This window comes from Hippopotamus amphibius, chromosome 2 (assembly GCF_030028045.1).
Source record: "Hippopotamus amphibius kiboko isolate mHipAmp2 chromosome 2, mHipAmp2.hap2, whole genome shotgun sequence".
NCBI lineage: Eukaryota > Metazoa > Chordata > Mammalia > Artiodactyla > Hippopotamidae > Hippopotamus > Hippopotamus amphibius.
Genome location: NC_080187.1, coordinates 52466261 through 52489443, shown reverse-complemented (window position 1 = coordinate 52489443; position 23183 = coordinate 52466261). Strand labels below are relative to the sequence as shown.

At 54.8% G+C, this 23183-nt stretch overlaps 1 protein-coding gene across 2 annotated transcripts in view; it reads right to left on the bottom strand.

The window, feature by feature from the left end:
* Positions 1 to 20151, bottom strand: part of FAM167A (family with sequence similarity 167 member A) — a 33562-nt gene extending 13411 nt beyond the window's left edge. The window contains exons 1-2 of one of the 2 annotated variants that reach the window (XM_057719893.1): positions 19999 to 20151; positions 4173 to 5073 (exon numbers count right to left, since the gene is read on the bottom strand). In XM_057719893.1, coding sequence (XP_057575876.1) covers positions 4173 to 4541 — 369 coding nt within the window. In that variant the 5' untranslated portion in view covers positions 4542 to 5073; positions 19999 to 20151. The remainder of the gene's footprint in view (positions 1 to 4172; positions 5074 to 19998) is intronic. The other variant, XM_057719892.1, reaches the window with a different exon arrangement.
* Between the last annotated feature and the right edge of the window lie 3032 nt (positions 20152 to 23183).

The following is a 23183-nucleotide window of genomic DNA, read 5'->3' as shown; positions in this document are numbered from 1 at the left end:
GTGACCTCCGGCAGCAGGAGTCATAGAGGGCCACGTCACCGGGCTCTGAGTCGCTCTCCCCAGAAAGCGAGGCTGAGCCTCAGCCTGGGGAGCAGGCCCGGAGCCGCCGGGCACTGAGGGGGCAGCCCTGCCTGCCACGGTCGGATGGTGACACCTTTCCTGGATACTCAGGGAGTTGAAGGTCAGGCCTTCCTGGCTGGAGGAGCAGTGTCGACGGGGCTTAAGGATTTCCACCTTCCTTCTACCCCCAACACGTGACTCTGAATGACAACCCTTTACTCTCAGTCAGGAGCGACTGTGCTTTCCCTACAGTGAAAGCTGAGAGGGAGGGTGGACCCTGAGGGAGCTACTAGGATCCTCTCTGGCCTTGGAAATAAGCCCACATTCAGGCAGTCCCTCTCTGCCTTTGAGCTGACCGCCTAGGAGACAGGGGTGGACCGCCCATCCTTCCAGATCCAACACTGCCTGCCTTTAGGAGGGTCAGTGTTGGCACCAAGAACCGCACTGGTCGCACCCACTGCTCCAGGCTACGCTCGGGACAGTCAGAGACCCGGTCAGGGCACAAACCCATGGCTGAGCCCAAGCTCCCGGCCAGCTGAGTCTGGCATCATGTGGGGCAAACAGCCACAGGGCTGACTGAATTACAGATTTTTAATCTGTTTCCTTGGCCACATCAGCAGAAAAGACAAATTTGCACACAAGCCTGACAATCTGGCAGAGAGAGTCTGCCCAGGTATAGAGAAAAGTTGACTCTGGGCTTAAAATATAACAGAGGTTATTTGAAACCACTTTTGAAATCACTATTTTTAAAAACTAGGTTCATTTTAATGACACCTTTAATGAGTTAACAGATGATGAATTAGGAAAAACAATGACATGAAGTTTAACGTTTTAACTGAGACTTAAAACAGGGGAATGGACGTGTTGATCCACTGTTCAACTCTGTTTTCAAGTCAATCAAAGGATTTTATAGGTTGCCTTTGTTACTCTTTAATCTCGGAAGTGGGCAGAACTGCATGTTTCAGTCGGCCTGCCTGCCGGTCTGCATTTGGGCTGCTCTAACCTCAGACTTACAGTCACCTGAAAATTCAGCTCTTGGACCACTCGGTGTAGGATGCCATGACTTCGTTCCTGGAGTCCATTCACTGGCTGAGCCCAAGCCCAAAGGGCAGTTATAGCAGCGACAGGGCTTAGAGTGCAGGCTTGGGGACCCCTGGGGGTTCCTTCTAAGGTCCCTTCTTGCTTCCCTGACCCCAGTCTTGCCTGCCTTTCAGTCCTTGATTCTCAAAGTGTGGTCCATGGACCAGAGCACTACCTTCACGCTTGTTGGAAATTCAGAATCATGGACCCCATCCCAGACCTGTAGGAGCAGAATCTTCATTTTAACAAGATCAGAACCTTCCCATTAGAGTTTGAGAGTTGCCGCTCTAAGAGTTTCTCTACCTGCAGCCGGAAGAGGCCTGCCTGTCAGGGCCCTGCGGGAAGGACACCTCTCACTCTCTGCCCCTCCCCAAAGCTCTGCTCTCACTCTCCTCTCACATGACTTCACCACTTACTGGTCGTGTAATTCTAGGCAGGTTGTCGGACTCCTACCAGCCTTATTTTACTCATCTGTATAATGGAGATGATAACAGCAATTGCAGAGGTCTGTTGTAGGAATCAAAGAGACCATAGCATGAGGGCTGGACCCTCATCAGTTTTGTGTCTCCCTCTGCCCCACCCCTACACATCCTGTTGTCTGCTGACATCTTTGTGAATTCACACTTTTAGGAGTCATAGAACAAAATCAACTGCCTTTGGCAGACACTATGTAGTATAGTGGCTAAAAAGAACCTGGGCAATGCAGCCAGACGGGCCACTGGTCAAATTTCTACCCTCTCACTTATTGCTACATTCCCCTCTGAGCCTCAGTTTCCTCTTCTGTACACTGGGGTAACAGGAAGGTGATATGACACTCAGGAGAGGTGAGTCATGCATGAAAAGCAGCTGGCACACGGTCATCACTCAATTAGTGACAAATCTTGGTGGCATTACTATTAGGATTATTACCCACCCTTGGTAGCCCAGAGAAGTGGCATGGAAAACAGAAAATATGCAAATATAAAGCATTATTAATAATGCTGATGTTCCCTGTATTTATTTACGGCAGCCTTAAGCAGGCCCATTAGTCCTAACGAGTAACACTCCTCTTCCCGCCTGTGGAGTATTGCTCCATATGTCACCCCTGGGTGTCCTAGGCCTAGTCCACCTTCCACCTCTCAGCCGGGGCATCTCCTGCTGCTTGGGTTGCAAGGGGTTTGGCAAGAAAAATGATCATGGCCTGTAGGTCTATGGCAATGGTTCTCAACCCAGGCTGCACTTTTGAGAGTAGCTTTAAAAATTACGGATGCCCAGGTCCCACCCCCGGATGTTGGTTTGACTGGTCTGGGGTGTGGTCTAGGATTTGGAGGTTTCAAGGCTTCCCAGGTGAGTGTAATATACAGCAAGGGTTGAGAGGTGGCTCTCACCCAGAAGACAAGAGGGACAACGCCAGAGAACGCCTTTCTGGTTCACACACAGCAAACTCCTTCTCTGATTTCCACCCTAAATGGGGACTCACAAGGAATGCTAACTTACTTAGAAAGTAAAAGCAATCCCAGAAGCAATCAAACCTCAAATGAACCCAAAGCTAACAAACTGAATCCTTGATTAATGGGAATATCTTTTGCTCCTCTTTATGAAAACAAATCAAAGCAGTTCAGCCTCAAGGATTTAAAGAGCAGCTTCGTGTCTATCCGTCCTCACCTCTTACATGCCTCTCAAGTGCCCAGTGGCGATGGGGAGTCTGGAGACACAACACAAATCCTCAGGGGCTTCTCTGCAAGCAACTAACACTCCAGTTAGTGGAGATGTGTGTTTTGAGAAACAGTCTCAACATCAAAGACTAAAACAAAAAAGATGTCTGATTAGTCAGACACCTGAGTCCCGGAGCCCTCCTGGCCCCAGTTCTTTATCTAAACTCACGAGGAATTCCAGGCCCCAAAGGGGATTTAGTTTTCAGGATTCTGCTCAACAAACCAGGCAGGTCTCTGCCTACCCTGTGGGCCCAGGAGTTACTGGAGGCTCTAGAAAGTGATTGGCCCTTCATTGCTGGTTCACCTATGGCCACAGAGGCCTGACTGGGCAGGTGTGACCTGGGCCACAGATGATGGGGTGGGCGGGGCAGGAGTGGAGAGCACGTGATGAGCATCACCTGGCTATGCTGAGATGCCACCGTGCCCGGGACCAGTGATTCTCCCCGGGAGACAGGCACACAGCTCTGCACACCCACGCCCTTCTCATGTGCTGAGCGATGCCCCTGATGGGAGCCTGCCGTGCCTGTGGGCAGAGAAAAGGTGGAGGTGCTGGCCCAGCTCCCAGCACACGACCATCACTCACACTTATGCCACCTGGGTGTCCTCCTAGCCCTGACTTCTGGGCAATTTCCAACTCAGCCTCCGAAAGCCTTCACCCCCACTAGGCCTGATCAGCCACACTGCCCCTGGGCAGCTCCCCGTACATCGCTCAGTGTGGGCAGAGGCTGATGGGCCGAGCCTGAGCTACTCACAGCAGCGCCCGCACCACCCTGTACTCGCCCCTCACAGCCCCGCTGCCCAGCACCGCGCCGTGGGGACAGTGGCTGCTGGATGAAGGGTCACAGGAGCAGCCGGCAGCTGGGGCGGGCGGCAGGGTGACAGGGTTTCAGAGAGGAAGAGGGGCAGTTACAACCTAGGAAGGAGCGTGTGAGGCTCTGATGCCAGGAGTGGCATCGGGGAAGGCTGGGGGCACCTTCAGAACATGGGCTCAGGGGAACTTCCCTGATGGCCCAGTGGTTAAGACTGCGCTTCCAATGCAGGGGGTGTGGGTTCGATCCCTGGTCGGGGCACTAAGATCCCCGTTGGCTGTGCAACACGGCCAAAAATAAAAAACACAGGCTCTGGCTCTTCACAAGGACCTGTGGCTGGGGGCTGTTGGGCACATGGACCACATGTACACACATAGTAATGAGGCCTATCCTTGACTAAATAAGAAAATGTGCAATTGGGAGGGGGGGAGATGAGGGAGAGATGGAGACAGAGAGACAGAAGGATGGAGAGAGAGAGAGAGAATGGCATCTTTTCTGGGGCTTCCTGGAGGGACAGCCGTTTACTTACCAGTTCCTTCCTGAGCCAGGCTATAGCTTCGTCGATGCTCTCAAAGCCCTCCAGCTTGCCAGTGGACCGGGCCCCGTCTTCCTGGCTGGCCGACCCATGAGCTGGGGGCTGCCGCCTGGGCACTCTAGGGGCGAGGGGGAGCCCCTCCTCCGCACAGCTCTGCTGCTCAGCTGCCAGCCTCGGGAAGGGCCAGGTCTGCTCCTCCAGCCTGGCCTGCCATTCCAGGTAGGAGGGCCTGCGGGTCTCCAGCCTCAGTTTCTCCGTGAGGGCCTTCAGGCTCCGGAGGTGGTCATCGGAAGGCAGGGCTGCTCCTGCCAGCCCTTCTTCCCCACCGGCCGCTTCCTCGACGCGGATCTGGGGCACAGACATTCTAGAATCTGCCCAGACAGCCAGACGTGGGAGGTGGCGGAGGGCACTGTTAGAGTCTTGGTGGGTGGGAATGTCGGGTCCTGCTCTGGAAAGGTCTCATCCAGCTGGGGCCAAGGCTCCCAAGGGCATTGCCAGGATGGGCACCGCTCCTGAGTCCAGAGCGGGGGAGGGTGATCTGCACAGTGCCCACCGGAGCAGCTGTGGAGGGGGTTTAAGACGCTTCCCGGAGGGCTGTGGGCACCATGCTTTGCAATAGGCAGGAACAGACAAGCATTCGCAGGAATCTTTGGGGGCAGCTCTGCCAAGACGATCCGTGCTGGAGGCGCAGGCAGATCAGAGACCAGCGGGGGTGCAGGACAGAGCCCCCTCCTGGCGGGGAAGGGCAGGCGGTGAGAAGCTGCTGGCCGGCACGAGGGCTGCAGGAAGGATTAGAACCACGTCAGTGCTGACCCCTCCCCTTGACCCAGCCTCAGGAGGGGACACCGGGGCTCCCAGAGGCCCAGTGATGGCGCTGCTGGTTGCTAGTTCAGGCCTGGAAGAGAGTCCACGTCAATGCCCTAAGTTCATGCAGAAACGTTGATCATAAAAGTATTGACTTTGAACAGTGTCTCACCATTTATAAATTGGTTCCACCTCTATTATCTCATTTAATCCTCACTGCAAGTCTGTAATTACCTATTTTGTCCTCATTTTACCCACGAGGAGCCTGAGTCTCTAGAGTTTACATGACTCACCCAAGAGCTCCCGGTGATTAGCAAGGACAGGGCCGGTCATCCGACTCTGAGGGCTCAGGTCTCTCTGTGTGCAAGCTGCCTGGGGGAGGGCGGGGTGGTCCCCATGCAGACAAGGTGAGGAGACACAGGTGAGCCTTGGGTCCAGGGACGCCTAAGCCCGCTCCACCCCGCCCACCACGGCCCCATCCTAGGCTCCAGCCCTTCAGGGCAAGTCCCATTGCACACTCTCAGCTTCCTTCTCCAAGAACAACACTGACCTCACCTCGTCAGAGAAGGAAGCAAATAAACCTGCAGCAGCTGAGGGAGAGCCGACCACACTCGGGTGGATTGTTAAATGCAGCAAGGTCATGACTCACCTTCTAGAAAGATGGTTCTCACATTCACCTAAAATGCCCACACAGCAGTGCCTCCCGGGCTGGGGCTGCAGTCCTCAATCTGATTTGGCCTTCCCACCTGCCTCCCCGCCAGGGAAGAGGTGTGAGTCAGGCCCTTGCCCCATACGGTACAGGCACAGAGCAGAGGAGTAACTCTGAACCAGAATTAGCCCCGGGCTCCCAGCCTTCCACGTCCCATGGGGTCCCCACAGGTGGAGATGGGCCATCAGAGTAGGAGGCATTTGATGTGGGCGGAGAAGAGGCGCCCTTGGCCATCCGGGTGAGTTTTAAAAATCTGTGCGAGGGCGCGCAGCTGGGAAAAGACTGAATTGATATGGAACAATGTCCAAGATAAAGCTTACATGACAAAAAAACACAGCCTGGATTCCCTTGGTGTGGAAAAGGTGTGGAAGGAAGAGATTTGTATTGACTTGGATGTGCCTGAGGAGAAAAAGTGAAACTAAGAGTTGTGACTGCTTGTCTGGGGCGATGGGGACTGGGCATGGGACGATGGTGTGCCAGCTGGGCCACCAGCTGGGCCACCAGGGAGGCTGTGGGGTCCTCTCCCACCCGGGCTTGGAGCTACTCAAGAAGAGCTGAGCCTGCTGTCTTTCTGGATGGTTCCTGAAACCCCTTCCTGCAACAGCATCTGACCAGAGGGATGCTCTGAACCTGGCCCCAGGAGTGAGAAGAGATTTTCCACCCCTACCAATAGCAGAGAAATCTAACTCTCACCTCCATCCACACAGATGAGAATTCCCTGAGGAACCTCCACAAACATGAGTCCCAGGCCCACCCCAGGGGTCCTGATTCAGTTCGTCTGCAGCCAGACTCAGGCATCAGCATATTTTAAGGATCCCCAAGTGATTTGAGATGACCAGGGTTGAGAACTGCTGGTCCTGAGACAGAAACTCTAAACTTGGGATCAGATGGTCCAGCTGTAGGTGCTGCCAGGCTTGCTGAGCCTCAATTTCCTCACCTGTAAAATCGGGGTGATAATGCCAACCTCCTAGGTTTGGGGGATTGGCAGAACTAATGTTTGTGCGCACTCTCTGTAGGTGTAGAACACCCTGCAAATGTGGGGTATTCTCATGGGGGTCTTCTGTGCAGTCTCACTGTCACACAGGCTTCTTAAGAATCTCTCCAATTCTAAAGACCTATTAGCCACTGTCTGGGGCCCCTCCCAGGCGCCATCTGCCTCTTTGCTGAGGTGCCAGAGTCTGTTTGGAATGTGCTCGAGGTGGTTTTAACCTGCAGGGTGTCCTCCACTGACAGAGGAGCGCTGGATTTCCAGCGAAGCTTTTTGGAGAGGATCTAATTGCAGATAAGGCCTGAGATCTATGAACAGAAGAAGCTGCTGGGACGTCTGTTTCCTTCCCTTTCTGCCAGCTGCACCCTCCCGGCAGAGGGAGACCCTGCTAGGAAGGGTCTTCCTTCTGCACGGTGGAGAAGGGGGAAACAGCTACAACTGCCTTCATGTGGCTGCCTCATGGGGTTGGGGAGCTTATTTTAATCAGCAGTTTCTAAATCAATTCATAGAAGACCTGCGCAGACTTGGAGGCATTGTAGGAGCGCCAACTGCGCTGGGAGACAGCCAATGCTGCTCTTAATCAGCTGAGCTTTAGCGGGTGTATAAAGCTCTCCCGAGCACGTCCTCTTCCTCAAGCCATCCTGAAGAGCAGGCAGGGTCACTTCATTTTGAGAATGGAAAAATCGAGGCTGGGAAGGTCGAGGGACTCAGCTCAGCCTCCTTCTACTCCAGAGGGCATAGACCTTGGAGTCAGTGCCCCAGGCACCCAGTTCTGTGATCTTGGACATGTGGCTTCATGACCACTCTGTGCTTCTGCATATTCTCCTGACAAGTGGGGAGAACCAGGACCTGCTATGTAACTTGCTGGGCTTGGTGCAAAATGCGATCAGGGTGCCTTGTTAAAAAGTACTGGTGACAGCAGAGCATAAGCCCGAGCACAGGGGCCGCCTGGGTCCCTCGCTCGTGAAGCTGGCCCTGGGGGTAATAATACCAACCTCATAGGTCATTGTGAAAATTAGGTAAAGTGACAAATATCGAGCCCTTAACGGTGCCTGGGCTACAGTAAGCCCTAGACAAAGTGCCAGTCACTGGGGATTTGGCAAAGGCAGAGAGCCCGAGGGGGGAAGCCACAGGATGCCGCCAGACCTGGGACCCGAGGCATCTGGAGAAACAAGGCCAGACGGTAACCTCATGGGGCCCAGGCACGCCCGCCAGGCAGGCCACCAGGCTGCAGGGGAACGTGAAGCTCCCGAAGCAGAAGGCAGCCCCCGGGGGTGCATCAGCCTTCCTGCCGCAGCGACGTGCCAGCATCCGGGGCCCACGCCACACACAGGGACTGCTGTCCAAACACTCTCCTGGCTAGCTCTAGGCCACGGTGGCTGCCACGAAGGATGTCATGCCACTGTGAGCTAACTCCCCCAGCTGCTGGGGGAGCCAGGTGGGCACAGCCCAGTCATTCGGCCCACACCCCATCTCATCATGACCTAATCTGTCCACTTGGACAACTTCCAAACCCACTTCCTAGATGGGCTCCGAGGGCAGAGAAGCGTGCTGCTGACCGGCTCTCCCTCTCTCGCTCTCTCAAAGGACACTCCCTCCCTCCCCCTTGCCCTACGTTTTCCTAAGAAACTCAGAAGCCACCCTCTCCCTGTTTCGGTCACCAGGCTCATGTCTGCTTCTTCCAGCCTGGGGTCCTCCACCAGAACCATCTCATTGCTTCTCCACGATACGCACTTTCCAACACTGAACACCGGGCCCTCTCACTGCCCCCGTAAATTTGCACAAGCCGTTCCCTCAGCTCGGAATGCCCTTCCCTCCCTTCTCCACCTCCGTTCTCAGGGATTTTCCCCTTCAAGTTTTCCTTGACTTGCCCAAGCTGTGTGTGCCCCTGGCATGCAACGAGACCGCACCAGGGAAACAATTAAGTCATCACAGCAATATTAGCTGATGCTTACTCAGAGCAGGTCACGCCAGGCATTGTTCTAAGAACTTTACGTGCACCAACACATTGAATCCTCACAACAACCCCACGAGGCAATATTATCCTTGTCTCCGTGACCCAGGTGAGGAGACCGAGGCGCAGAGATGTCGAGGAGCTTGCCCGCGGTCAAAGAACTACGTGCGAAGGTGGGATGTGAATCCCTGCAGTCCGGCTCCGGGCTGGCTCATAACACTCAGGCCACATCACTTCTACCAGTCACTTTCTTCATGGCCTCCTTTGCCGGACTCTGAGCTTCATGCGGGCAACAACCAGGCCCTGCGCCCTGGAACCCCCGGCCCTTAGAAGCACGCTGCTCTCTTTAAACATTCATGGAATGAACGCGCAAACAGCACGGATGCACCGCGCCTCCCCCCCGCCCCCGCTCTCTCGTAGCCTGTACTTGCTCACGTCTGGATGGGCTCAGAGACGCAGAGGGGACCTGGGCCTCCCCGCCTGTCCTCGTGAGACCTGCCCTGACCTCGGGGCCTGACACAGGCTGTCAGGCCCTAGGAGACCCTGCGTCAGGTGGCAGCACTGGGGGCTGGTGCACAGAGAGGGCGATCTGGCATCACAGGGACAGCTGGGGGGCCTCCTTCAGGTCCAGCATTGTGAGGTGAGGTGACGTCTACCCAGCGTCCCCTCCCTCCCCTGGAAAGAGCATTTCTGTTTCCTGTGAGGAAGCCACGTGACCCAAACTGGCCAATCAGAGCCCCCCTGGGTTTCTGTGTCAGAACCATCCAGAAGCTGGCCACGGTCCACGCTGCTCACCACAAGGAGACGGTCTGCCTGGCAGATGAAGCCAAGTAGATGAGATCGTCTGAGGCCCTCAGTTGGGCCCTATGGGAAGCCATCCCACCTGACCTTGAATAAGAGCCTCTATATATTCTCCTCTTTTGCTTCACCTATTTTGAACCAGATTTCTGACATTTAGAACCAACAGAAGCATATGTTGGACAAAGAACATAAAATAACACAGTGGATGTTTGTGGATAGTTGAGCATGAGACTTGAGCTTGGCCAATCAGATGCTCAGGCCCAGGATTCTGAGTCCGGTGCATGTGAGGCCAGGATGGAGGGACGTCGAGCCTTGGAGGCAGATGTCAAGTGCAGGTGATGTGGTACCATCTTAGCCAAACTGTCCCTGCTGAAGGACTGTGGGGGGTTAGTATTGTGATATAATAAAAAGTATATATTTAGTCTCCATCCCTGACACAAAGCTCCTAAAACTCTTGTAATTTTCTACGCGATGAAAGCAATAGCAGTATTTTTTGTTACAACACCAGAGTTTTGTCCCCACTTCTTGAAACAGCTCCAGAGCATTCAGGTGAAAAGAATGTTATTTGTTATTTATAACAAGCCCCTTTCTACCACACCTGAGTTTATGTTAATAAGTGACTTTTGGAAAACACTCAGGATAGGGGCTGGTGGCCAGGGGAACCAATTGTGTGATTAGAGGGCTGGAACTTTCAGCCCCATGCCTGACCTCTGGGGAGGAGAGAGGAGCTAGAGGTTGAGTTAATCACCAATGGCCAATGATTTAATCAATCATACCTATGCAATGAGGCCTCCATAAAAACCCACTGAAGGGGTTCTGAGAGCTTCCAGGTTGGTGAGCACGTGGGGGTGCTGGGGGGTGGCACCCAGGGAAGGCATGGCAGCTCTGCACCCCTCCCCCATGGACCTCTTCATCGGATGGTAAATACAAGCACTAAATGTCTCCCTGAGTTTTGTGAGCCACTTGCGCAGATGACTGAACCTGAGAAAGGGGTTGTGGGCAACTCCTGGTGTACAGCCAGTTGGTCAGAAGTACAGGTGACAACCTGGGACTTGCAATTGGTGTGAAGTGGGGGACAGTCCTATGGGACTGAGCCCTTAACTTGTGGGATCTGACTCTACCTTAGGTGGATAATGTCAAAACTGAGTTAAATCGGAGAACACCCAGTTGGTGTCTGCAGAGAGCCGGAGAATTGTTTGGAGTGGGAAACTCACACGTGGCGTCAAAAGTATTCCGGGGGTGTTGGGTGAGTAAAAACCTAGCACCCCGATAAGTGGGTCTCAGAGAGATCATTACAGGGGCTCTCGCCTCTCAGTTTCCTGAGCTGCCCAGATTTTGCCTGTTTTCTCTCTTGGGTCTCTACCTCCTACTAATTCTGCGTACACCTTACAATAACATTGCTTTCTGTTGCTTGTAACCAAGAGTGCAGAATGAAATGAGGGGGAACACACAGTTTATTTGGGGAGGCAAAGCATATAACTGAGGTCTAAGCAGCGTCATAAAACAACGTGAAGACCAAAAGAGGCTCCCCCCCACACTTCCATGTGTCCCTTAGCAGGGGTGGTACCACCTCCAGTTGAGAGCCACAGAGTGGATGACCATCATCCACTCAAAGAAGCTTTTACTGCGTCCATCTGCATTCGTAGTTGACTGTTTCCTAATTTACAATCTACTCTGGTCAACACTTGACGAGGATGTAATAACAGTTTTCCATATGGATAAATATATACCTACACAGCCCTTCTAGCAGAAGTGCCACCCATGGGTCCTTGTGCACAAACTGACATGCTCTGGTTTTAGGCTTGGTGACACACGCAGCACAGACTCCTTTGCACACACGTGTGATGCCTGGCCCTCTGTCCAGGCTGGTCCTGGCCTCCATTAGCAGAGCACTGGGTAACATACAGGCACCGGGGGCGGGGTGGTGGCTGGTCAAGGCAGGAACAGACCCTTAGGACATATCCCCACCAGACGTGCCTTCTGAGGAAATTGAGATCCTCTGGGGCCTCAGCCACACCATAGCCAGTTCTTCACTGCAGAAATGTCCCTGCAGGAGACAGGCCCAGGGGCAGGGCCCACTCCCGGGGGGCAGGGCGCCTGGCTGTGTATCCACTGCTGTGCTCTCTGCTGCCTCTGCTCCTCCACCTTCCACCTCTGTGGACCTCAGGCTCCTGAGTCAGGCCAGACCCATCAGGCCCCAAAAGAGAGCCGCCCTGTGGGTGTGTTACGTGTGTCACCAAGCTGAAAACGCTCATGAGCAGGACTCAGGCCCAGGGGCGCCCGAGGACGCAGCGTCTTGAGAGCAGGGGGGCTGCAGGAAGGGAGCGGTGGCACCCATGCTGGCTTTAGCTGGGCCAGGCCCTCCGCCGCCTCTAGCAGGGCCACACAGCCCCACCTTCTACCCCCAGGCTGTGACCGGAGAGTGGGTCAGAGGCTGCTGGGGGCTGAGGACAAAGGGGACCTCTGTGTCCCGGGCTGCGGGTCTGTCTTCTGGGACTGGAGCCCCTCTCCCGCAGCAGTTGTGAGACTTGGGGCCTCACCTGGCCTCACCTGTCTGGGTCTCGGCCCCTCTTTTGAAAATTACGTTGTAGCAGCGTCTGCCCTGAGGCCACCAGCAGGGCTGAGAGGACGGAGTCGGGGAAAGGGCCCCACCGTCTGCACTGCGTTCTACAAGCTGTCAGGGTGGCTCAGGCCACGGCTCACACCTGAATCTTTTTCTTGCCTTTTCTAAAACAGCGAGTCACTTTTTGTCCAAGGTGGGTGACAGGTCAGTAGGTGTGGGACTGGTAGAGGTGGAGCTGTGATGAGGCAGGCTTTTTTGAGTTTAATCATAAAACCCCGATGCTTATCTTAAACAAAGTGCCCAGGGCTGGGCCTCAGGACTGACCTCCGGTGGCCGATGGAGGCTGTGAAATTCTGTGTTCTGCAGACTCGTGGGAGCCCTAACAACCAGGGTTGAGAGGCTGGGGCACACAGCCCTGTGCCGCACACCGTGGCCCACAGTCGCCAGGGCGCTTCCAGGAGCTGCCAGAGAGCGTGTTTTCTCGCCTCCTCTGAGGTTGCCATGGTGACTGAAGCAGGAGGGGACACCCGCTGGTCTGGCCCTTCACAGATTGTCTTTCCCAGCTCATCTTTATTCCAGGTCTTGGTCAGAGCGGGTGTTAGGAGCACTGAGATGCGCGAAGACGTGCCGAGACAGGACCCTGGGCACCGTGTGTGCGTAGTGGGGGCGAATTGAGTTGGGACAGTGCATGTGTGTGGAGGTGGCCTTTATTGCATGTGTGCTCTGGGTGTGTGGTAGCGGATGCTAGTGAGGGAAGTGGGGTGGTATCTGGGTTCCTCCCCACTCGAGATGTACCCCTCAGGGGAGGGCATGCTCGCAGGGGCTGCATGCTGCCACCAGGAGAGCCCTCCACTTTCCACTTCCTGGAAGTCACCCGTTTGCTGCCTGGATCACGCCTCCTGCCACAAACCATTGTGAGACTCCAGCCATCTCCTCTAAGAGCCTGGGGCTGTGCTCCCTGCTCTCATGCCTCGCTCCATCAACTGACCTCTCCCTGATCTCACGCACCCGCTCAGATGTCACCTCCACAGAGACCAGCTCTGACCAGCCCCCTGACATATTCCTGCTTCCTTTTTCTCCATAGCTCTTCCCATTCACATACCTGGGGTGTTATACGTTGATCCGTTTTCTTGTTTGTCACGCGTCTCACCCACGGGAATGGAAACCCCATGAGGGCAGTGACTTTCTCTTGTTCACTACTGTGATCCTAGCGCTCAGAACAGTGCCTGGACATTGTAGGTGCTCCATAAACTTGTTGAATGAGTGAGTGAGTAATGGGTGAATGAAAGAAGGAGGACTTTCTGGGCAGTCGGTTTTACCCCTTTGTCCATCACTGGCCCTTTGGGGAACTCCCTTTTCCCTGAGTCTACAGCTCTGCTTTGAAGCCTATCTGAGGGCTGGCCAAAGACCGCCAGGATACCCCACCTTCCAGGCCATTCTCTGACTGCTCCCAGCACTGGCCTATGCCACACACACTGCACCCTGGCCTGTACGACCTTGAGCCATGGGAGTGTCCGGGCTCCCTGACCATGGTCTAGCTCCTCCATGGGAAGGGCGCTACTTTCTCTCTTGTGTCCTGAGCACAGGGCTCTGCAAACAGCAGACGTTCAATAAATGCTGAGGACAGCGGTGCTGTGAACCAGTGAACAAATTCACACCTCCAGATGGTTTCCTGACCAGGAGAAGACCTCCTACAGGTTCCAGGTCAGAATGTTTCTAGTGAGTCTGAGTAGGGGTGGGCGGGGGTGGTTGGGAGACTGATCTCAACTTGATGTGTTAGGATTTTGCCGGAGCCTCAGGTTTGAATTTGACAGTCTGAGCCTAGTTCAAGCACCACCTCATTCTGCAGACCTCTATTCAGGGGGGTGAGAGGCCCGGTGGGCTGCATTTCTCACTCCCTCACTGCCTGCTCCAGGGGTCCCAGCACCACTGCTGGGGGGAGAGGAATGGGACCACCATGTTGGACGAGCCCAGCCCAGGGGGGAAAGAGGAGGCCCTGACCTGGGCGTCAGCTCCAGGGACCCCACCCCCACCCCCACCCCGAGTGACTGCAGCCACTCACTTCCCCTCCGGGCTCTGCCTCTCCTTCTCCTCTTCGAAATGCATGGTTTGGGTGGAATGGCCTTGACACTTCCTCACCAATAAGCGCAGAGTCTAGACCACAGCACCCAGTGGGGTGGTCACCTTGTCACGAAGCCACACCCACAGGGGGGAGGGGGCAGAGGAGTCCCAGGCTTTCCTCCCAGTGAAGCTTGGTTTGCAATGTCCTGTGCTAATGGCTGCACCTCCGCTTATCACTCAGAGTTTCTGAGTCCACACCTGGAATCACAGGAGCAATGACAAACATTGGGGAAATCACACTGCAATTTACAAACTTTTCCCCCACACTCGATGGCCTGGGCTGGAGACGCCTTCCCGAGAGTTAGAACACAGAGAAATCACAAACCAAAGACATCGCAAGACTTGCCTAGAGTTACACAGCTCTGGGGAGCTGGCTGGGCTTGGAACTGTGTCCGCCGACTCCAAGTGGAGCTTCCAATGTCTAGAATTCGGGGAAAGCTTGCTCTGTCTCTCTGGGACCTTGTGAGACAAGAGTCTATAAAAATACTTGTAAAGGTCTCTGCCCATTCCAAGTGCTCCGTCCCCACTGAATACTTGATGGGCCCTGCTCCCCGCCCACAGAGAACAGTGCACAGGCCTCCTGCCGCGAGGCTGGGGATGGGGAGACCTTTCCTATCGCTTTTGCCAAGTGAAAGAAGTGGCTGAGAACACCAATGAGAAAGAGTTGTGCATCCCCGTGGGTGGGGGAGAGGCCCTGGCTCCCGGGAGCCACAGATCTAATTTACTGCCTCGCTGAAAGGAGAGCGGGGGCTGCTGGGCCACCCAGCCTCGCCGCCACCGTGTCCCTTCCAAGGCTGTGAGGCCCTGGGAAAGGGCTGCTCCACTCTGACAGGCCAGGAGAAAGGTGCCTGAGAATCGGAGGGTCCCACAGGGGGAGTGGGGGGATTAGCCATGGGAAATGCAGAGCCTGAAGCAGAGATTCTCCTCTGTGAGAACCCTGACGAGGCAGAGATGCCCAGGAGGGGTGAGGTGGCCGACCGCTGCATGTGACTGCAAGACTCTACTGGCCAAAGGCCATGGCAGTGGGGATTAGGGGGCAGAAAGCAGACACAGAGTAGCATTTAAGAGATCAAAGTAGAAGGCCGTTCAGGCGGGTGCTCTGGCTCTAAGAACAGGGAGCATTTCACAGCTGAGCGAAACTCAGGCACCGTTTCACAGCTAAGGGGCTGTACATCCTTCCCCATGGGGTATGTCTGCCCCACCAGGGTATCTCCTAATTGGCATTTGTCTCGGTCCCCAACCAAGGCAGAGTTAGGACAACCTGAGTCCACAGGATAATGCGCTCCAAGCTGAAATAAGCAGAAGCAGCGAGCTCCGGCTCAAATGGGAAACTGTCAGGACAAGCGGCTTTCTGTTTCACTCTGTACTGAAAGTTCCAGAGCCCAATAGTTTGGCAAGGACTTCCTAAGAAGTTTCACTCGCTGATGCAGGTCCATAGTCTGTCTGGGTGTGCTGACCTTTCAGAGGGTTGAAGGGCCCTCAGAATTTCCCTGTGTTTGGGCCGGTCTCGTCCTAAGGACTCAGGGATGGGGGGCCGTTCCAGCTCTGCCTGCTGCTCACCCAAAGTGCAGTCGTGCACCCCTCTGGGGCCCAGGCAGAACAGAAAGTAGGGTGTGTGGCCCTGCTCCACGCTCGGGTCAGCTTGAGCTGAATGCAGCTGGGCTGCTGAGCTGCTTGAGTTCCCACTTCACAGAGGGCAGGAATCAGGAACCGAAGAAAGAGATGGAGCAGGTTAGAGATGGGGCAGGGCTGGGTGTTGCTGGACATGGGTTGATAGCCCGGACCTGACACTTATTAATTCTATGACCTTGGGATCATAGTGAACTCAACTGCAAAGTCTTGGAAGAATCCAATGAGATCGAGAGTGTGTGAATTCTTAGTTATGCCTCTAATAGCACTGTCACCTCTCTCCCAAGACAGGGCTTGGCTGGACCTCTCTTTGGCTACCAAGCCACTAAAGTTAGCTCAAGTGTTTCCATGTGCTCAGAAAGCACAGAAAATCACTCTGCTGTCAGCCCAGAACTCTGGGCTGCACAAGTGGTCTTTTCTCCTTGGCAACTCTGCCCTCCTTGAGGACAGGGCCATTGTCTTGCTTCCTTGGTGGGATGTCAATGATTGATCTTAAAACCCTTCACAGATATGAGATGCTCCGTGTGGTATTTCTGGGCCAGCTGCAACCAGCTGCTTTCAACAAGGGGCAGCCCAACCCCGGCCTGATGTAGGCTCCCCACTCCAGACAGGGCTCTGGCAAGTGCCTGGCTGTCTTTCTTACTGCTCAACACCAGACATTTGATAATTTTCAGAGTAAACGTCAGAAACGCATTCCCCTTGGTGAAAACAGATGTATTCAAGATATGCGGGCCGAACAAATTTTGAGATACTCTTGACCCTTGAAGGAGCAGGGTGAAAGAATCTGGTTAGACCTCGGGGGAGGTGTGGTCGGGGCTCCTAGAGAGACAGAGCATTGTAGCTTCACCGAGCCCACAGAATAGACCGTCTGAACTCTGCTGGGCCCGTCTGCAAATAAACAGGGTTCAAAAAATGTCTAGATGTGTGGCAGAATTCAGTCTGAAGCTTATTTCCATTCGGCCTGATAGTGAGGTTTGCACTCACCCTCCTCAAAGTTTTCAGTGGCTGCCGTCAAACAAGTAAACAAACAACAACACAACAGAACCTGAGAGTTTGGACCGAACCGGTAAAGTGGTATCCCCAGGGCGAGGCATATGGAAATGCTCACAGGACACAGAAGACAGTGTCACTTTAACTTGATGGTGGACAGGGGCAACCAGGGCCTGAAGTAGCCTCCCGTTCAAGGATCCTGATCTAGAACCTTCCTGCATACTCATCACCCTGGACCACCCATGCTGGCCTTCCGGGGCCGAAGTGCCCAGCTCACACTCAGGCCCTGCTGGCTGCCTGGAATGAGGAAACACTGCTCAGCCTTCGATGGACCCCGAGCTGTGGCCGCAGTGGAGGTCACCGTCTGGGCCCATTATGTACCTGGAACCCGGCTCTGAGCTGGGTCTTCCAGGTCCTGAGGGACAAGCCCAATGACAAAGTCTCTGGGAACCCACGACCAGCTCCCACATCTGGATCAGGATACCTGAGGGGAATTTCTGGCCGTACTGGAGAGATGGCCTTGAAGAAGTGGGGGCTCCGTCTGTGCCTCGGGCAAAGCTGAACCCCATCCCCAGGGCTGAGCAAAGGCTGCTGGGCAGAGGCCGGGGGTGAAGCGGCCCCTGATGCTGGGGAGCTCACCGCCTCACTACCTTCCTGGACGGGCATGCCCACTGCTGTGCTCTGCATCCCCTTCCTTGAGGAATTTTTCATGGGCGAGCATTGTGGTGGGGTGGGGGTGGGCCACTGGGTAGCGTTCAGGAGGAAAGGAGCCGGGCATGAGGCAGTGCACACCTCTAACTTCTCTCACCCATTTCTCTGCCCTGTTCTTTCCTTCTGCATCTGCACCTCTCCAGAGACAAGTGGCTGGGGACAGAGTGGGGAAGCACTGGGGTTTTGTGCACCAGGGCAGCTGTCCTAACCACGCAGAGCTGACATTTGCAGTCTTCCTAACTTACGTCAGCAGCTTGACCCCCTGCGGCAGCTCAGACTCTACAGGCTGATGGCAAAGTTCCTTCTAAACCCCTTGCCCACCTCCAGATCCTTCCAGCTCCACATGCCCACTGCCCTCCATTTAGTCCACGCTCGCCCCTTCTCGAGGTCTGCTTCAGAATTTGCCTTTCCTTCCTTTTTCCTTCCTTTTTCCTTGCCGGCCCCGAGTTCAAATCCCAGGGTACATGTGCATATTAAGAGCCAACCTGGTTGGTCCTAGAGGATTTCGGATTGGTGAGTAAGAACTCCCTCACCCCTAGTCTATAAACTGGGGAGCAAACTACTTCAATTATCATTCATCTTCCACCTTTGCAAATAGCTCTACATCCCAAGCAGGCAAAGTGCGATTGCCCGGGAGAGCGTGGCTCCCAGAGGGTTCTGGGAATTCCAGACACTCCTATGGGGCCAAGGGAGTTTTCCACTAGCAAAACTCACCTAGAGAGAGCCACCTACGTGTGTGAGGAGCCTGGCAAGCAGTTTCTTCCTCGTTGGCCTGGGGCTCAGTGGATCTCTCTCAACAATAGTTTGGCACTGCCTTAATTTACTTCCCTCCCAGTGTTCTTCTTGGAAGGGGGCCAAGCTGGTAGATACAGAGGCAGGACTGTTAATTTAGTGGAAATCCATGCATGTAATTGGGGGGACGAGACAAAAGCAAGTGCATGAGAAGTCGGGGGTCTTCAAGTTGGGCAAGGAGGAAAAGGGGCTGAGGGAGGACCCTTCTCCCTCGGCTTCAGGGGAGCAGGGTTGAAGCCAGCCAGGTCGAATGCAGAGCCTGGCTGCTTTCCCGGCTCCACAGGGCCCTCGAAATGGCCAGGGACGTTCCCAGGTCACAGGACAAGCCCCCCCACACAGCGGGGTCTGACTGGTTTCTTCCCCCTCTCTGGCCTCTCTGCTCGGATGTCCAAAAGCAGCCTTCCTTTGAGAGCACTATCTTAGGAGTCAGGCACGTGGGGCTGAATCTCTCTGCTCTTTTCACCAGCCCCATGAGCTGCACCAAGTTACTGAAATCTCTCCGACACCCGTTGGCAAAATGGGGGTATAATGTCCCCTCGAAGGGTGATTGTGAGGCTCAAATGACCAGTGGGTGCGAAGGGTTCTCAAGCAGTGCCTGACTGGCAAACGCACTCAGGAAAGAAGAGCTGTCGTCGTCATGCACTCTGAGTACGGCTCGTGGCTGCTTTGCCAAGCCCCTTAAGAATCTGCTTGCAGGAGCTCACACCCTGCAGATGCGGTCAGGCAGAGGAGCCGCAGCCTGCTCTCCCAGGACTTTGCCCAGCTCTCCACTCTCCAACCCTCCTGGTGGACTGTCTCTGGGGCATCAGAAAGGAAGCTGCTTTCAAGCCACGCCTCCCTCGGGCACTTTGGGGATTGCCCTGTTGGCAGGACCTGGGTTCATACCACCTGGGATTCACCAGGAACTGCTGGGAGCGGGTGGAAACTTCATCTGGGAGAACATGCCTGTGGGTGTAAGACAGTGGCCATGGTTCACCGGCCTGGAACCAACCCACCTTCAAGATCTTCTCAGGAGGAACAGGGAATGAAAAATGGATACAGGCAATAAGGGATTTTTTAAAAAGCAGAACACCCAACCTGACTTGGTGCACAGAGACACCTGCCCCCTGGCCTCGGCCCCAGACCTTCTCCCAGTGACATGGGTGCCCAGCTGCAGGGCTGACCCGCTCATTCCCCAGGGCCCTTCCCGCTGCACGGTTCCCTCTGATCACACTGGCCTCAGCCTTTCAGAGCACCCTCGGGCCCAAGCACCCTGGGTCACTTCTCCTGAGTTAGGGATTGCATCCTTGGGGCAGGAACAACCACATCACTGAGCCTGAAGTAGACAGAGGGGACCAGGTGGCCTTGGAGGTGACCAGTGGTCTGGGAGTAGACCTGGAGAGGCTGAGTGGGGATCCTTCCTTTCAGACCTCAAACCCCAAATCTCCACCCAGATCTTAGCCCTGGAAGGGGCCAGCCAGGACATGGGAGATGGAGTCCAGCCAAGCCGTCCCGCTCCCCATGAGGCTCGCGAGCCCCCAGGAGCGGGTGAGGCAGAATCTCATCCCCTGCGGGCGGGTGTGTGGGGGATGACCCCTCCAAGGCTCACTGGGGGTCGGTGCTCTCCCAGCCCCGGACTGGGCTGCTCCCCGCCACTGCCAGCTCTGGGGACCTGCGGAGCCCCAAGCCGCCTCCCCTGGCGATGTCGCCGGCCACAGACACATTACCCCAAGCCCGGCCCCCGGACCTGGGATCGTCCCCACCCTGCCGCGAACCCACCTTCCCGGGCTCCGAGGCCCCTTCCGGGGGTGTCACCGAGATCCACGCCTTCTCCTTTCGACACAGGCTCCCCGCTCCGCTGCCTCTGGCCCCGACTTCGGGACAGAGCCAGCTTCTGCCTCCCTTTCTCTCTTGCTCCTGTGAGTTCTCAGCACTATTCTTTTTTTTAAGGGACTTTTTTTCTTTTTCTTTTTTTTTTTTTTTTTTTTTTTTTGCGTTGCGTCAGGGCGGTTGCCTGGCGACGGCGGAGCTATTCCACCGCAAGCCTTTCAGTCGCGCACCCCTCCAAGCCTCTCATTCAAGCCTCTCCGCCGGCGGCTCAGGGGATGGGAAGTGTCGGGGCCAGGAGACGCGCGCAGGGTCCTAAAGCCCTTGAAGCTGCCTGTTCCCCGCCAGGACCTGAACGCGAGCAGCCGCAAGCAGAAGCAAACGACACGCGATGGCCAAACGCTAGACGAAACCAAACCCAAATAGACTTAAAAAAAAAAAAAGAAAAGAAAAAAGAAACCAAGGCAGTTTTCCTCCAAGCATGGCAATGTGGCTTTGCCACTGTCAGCAGTTTGCCTACGTGGGGGGGGCAGAATCCCCTTCCAGCGGTGTCCACAGGCCGAGAGTTTACACTCCACGCACCAGCGGCTTGCATTCCAACTACCAGCAGCAAGGCCCATACTGAGTGCCGAACACGTGCCGCACCACCACAGTCACTCGGTGGGGCAGATGTGGGCATCCCCAGCTTACAGATGAGGAAACTGAGGCTCAGAGAGGCTAAGTAGAAACAGACTTTCTTCCAGATCTGTCTCCCAGATCAGCTGGGTGTAGTCCAGGGTGGCCTGCCCCAGAGCATGTGTTTCCCCCACTAACCACAGCTTGTCTCGTGGCATAGAATACCATGCGCTGTGCCAACCACTGGAGATAGTTGCCCCTGTTCCAGGCACCTAGGACATAGGACAGCAGCCAGAGCTGCCCCAACCTGGCCTTGAGGATCAGTCCTGACTGCAGACAGGGCATCCCAGTTCAGACTAGGGTGGTGGAAGGAGGGTGGGTGATGGGGGGATTCCGCCTCCTCCTGGGATCTCCCACCCCAAGGCTCATTACTGGAAGTTAGCCTTACTCTTGGGGCAGCCTAGACATGGCCAAGTTTTTTTTTCCTAGACTCTCGGGGTTTGCAGGGTCCTTCAAAGTTATCTCATCTGGCATGCTCACAACAGCACTGGGTGTGTAGGGCAGGCGTCATTATTTCTAGGGCGGGTGTACACTGCAAAGTGACTTGAGGCAAGCTGGCTGGCCTTGTTTTCTGTGGGACTCAGCCCCTACCATGCCTGAGACCCTTGTGCTGCCCCCTGGTGCCCGTGTCCTTCACTGCAACACCCCATCTGGGCCCCGTGGTGCTGCCTTCCTTCCCCCTTCGCTTAGGACACCATCACTAAGCACTTTGTCTAAGGAGACATCCCGCTAATGGGAGCACCTCTTCATACGAACAGGCTGATGGTGCTAAACCAGCAAGTGTACTTGAGCAGGGGTTTTCTGGAGAGTCACAACGTCCACCCAACCTCTTAACTCTTGCTCCTAAATATGGATCTAATTCTTTCACTTCTTTCCATCCCCTCTGCCACTGCCCTGGCCCACATCAGCTCGCCCCAGCTCCAGCAACAGCCCCTTGCTGACTTCCCTGAACCCACTCTTGGCTCTGCACCCCTTCCCCTGAGCCAGCTCTTCCTCCACAGCCAGAGCAAACTGTGCCCGGCTTCTCCCTGCTTACAGCCCTGCAACAGCTCCCATCCCTTCCAGGACTGAAACCCAGCATGGCCACTGGGCCCGTGTGGTCTGGCTCTGCCTATCTCTTGGGCCTGGACTTGCTTGAAGTTTTGCTCACCAGACGGATGCTCTTCCAGGTCCTTCTACACCTGCTCCTCCCACATGGGGCAGGCCACACTTCTGCCTCCCAAGGGAACCTAAGGGAACCTCTCCTTCATGGGCCAGGTGTCATTTTATCTTTGTGAGGTTATTGAATTAGTATCTGTCTCCCTCCGAGGCTGTAGGCTTTGAGGGGCAGGAATCATGTCTGCAGGCAGAAGGCTTAGTCCCACTCAGAGACTCGGCATCCTCCTGGGCTGGCTGCCCGTGGCCACATGACCCTGGCTGAATACTCAGCATTTGCCCCACTGCTCACCAGTGTATTCTGGCCCCAGCAGGTGGCAGAAGCTTCAGTGTCTCCTTAGTGGAGCCATCCCACCCCCTCTGGAAATGCTGTCTCCCATCTTCACACTCCCAGCCCCTCATTTGACATGGAGCTCCTGCTTCTCATGGGTACATTGTCTTCTGGCTTCATACGGACAGGCAGCCTGTCCAGGGCAGGCGGGATCTTCCCCTCCTGCTTCCCATTCTGCCTGGCACATACATGCCTGGATGAGGACCAGGAGAGTCAGCGAGGGAGGGATGAGCAAGAGGAGGAAGAAGAGCCCGATCTCTGTTGAAACAGTCTCAACTCTAATGTCTAATCATATGCAGGGGTCAACTGAGTCATAGTTAGAGCTCTAGCATAGGATAGCATGCAGTCATCCAAATAATATTCTCCAAAAATATTTAATGAAAAAGGAAAATGCTAATGATGTCATGCTAAGTAAATAAGACTAGAACATCAAATGTCTAAGTGAATAAAACATTATGAAACCTTTAATTCTAATATTTAATATCTAATTCTTTTGTAGGTGTAGACGAAAGATTGGGAGGGTGTATGCAAATATTAGCTGTGGTTTTTCTCTGGGTAGTGGGATAACAGAGGATTTTAAACTTCTTCCACAGACTTGCACTAGTTTTCTACGTTTTCTACAATGAATAGTTTTTGTAATTAGCAACGTCAAGAAACGGTACTACAGGGACTTCCCTGGTGGCGCAGTGGTTAAGAATCTGCCTGCCAGTGCAGGGGACACGGGTTTAAATCCCTGGTCCGGGAAGATCCCACATGCCATGGAGCAACTAAGCCCGTGCGCCACAACTACTGAGCCCATGTGCTGCAACTACCAAAGCCCGCACACCTAGAGCCCGTGTTCTGCAACAAGAGAAGCCACCGCAATGAGAAGCCCACACAGTGCAACAAAGAGTAGCCCCTGTTCGTCACAACTAGACACTCACGCAGCAACAAAGACCCAATGCAGCCAAAAATAAATAAAAATTTTTAAAAAGAA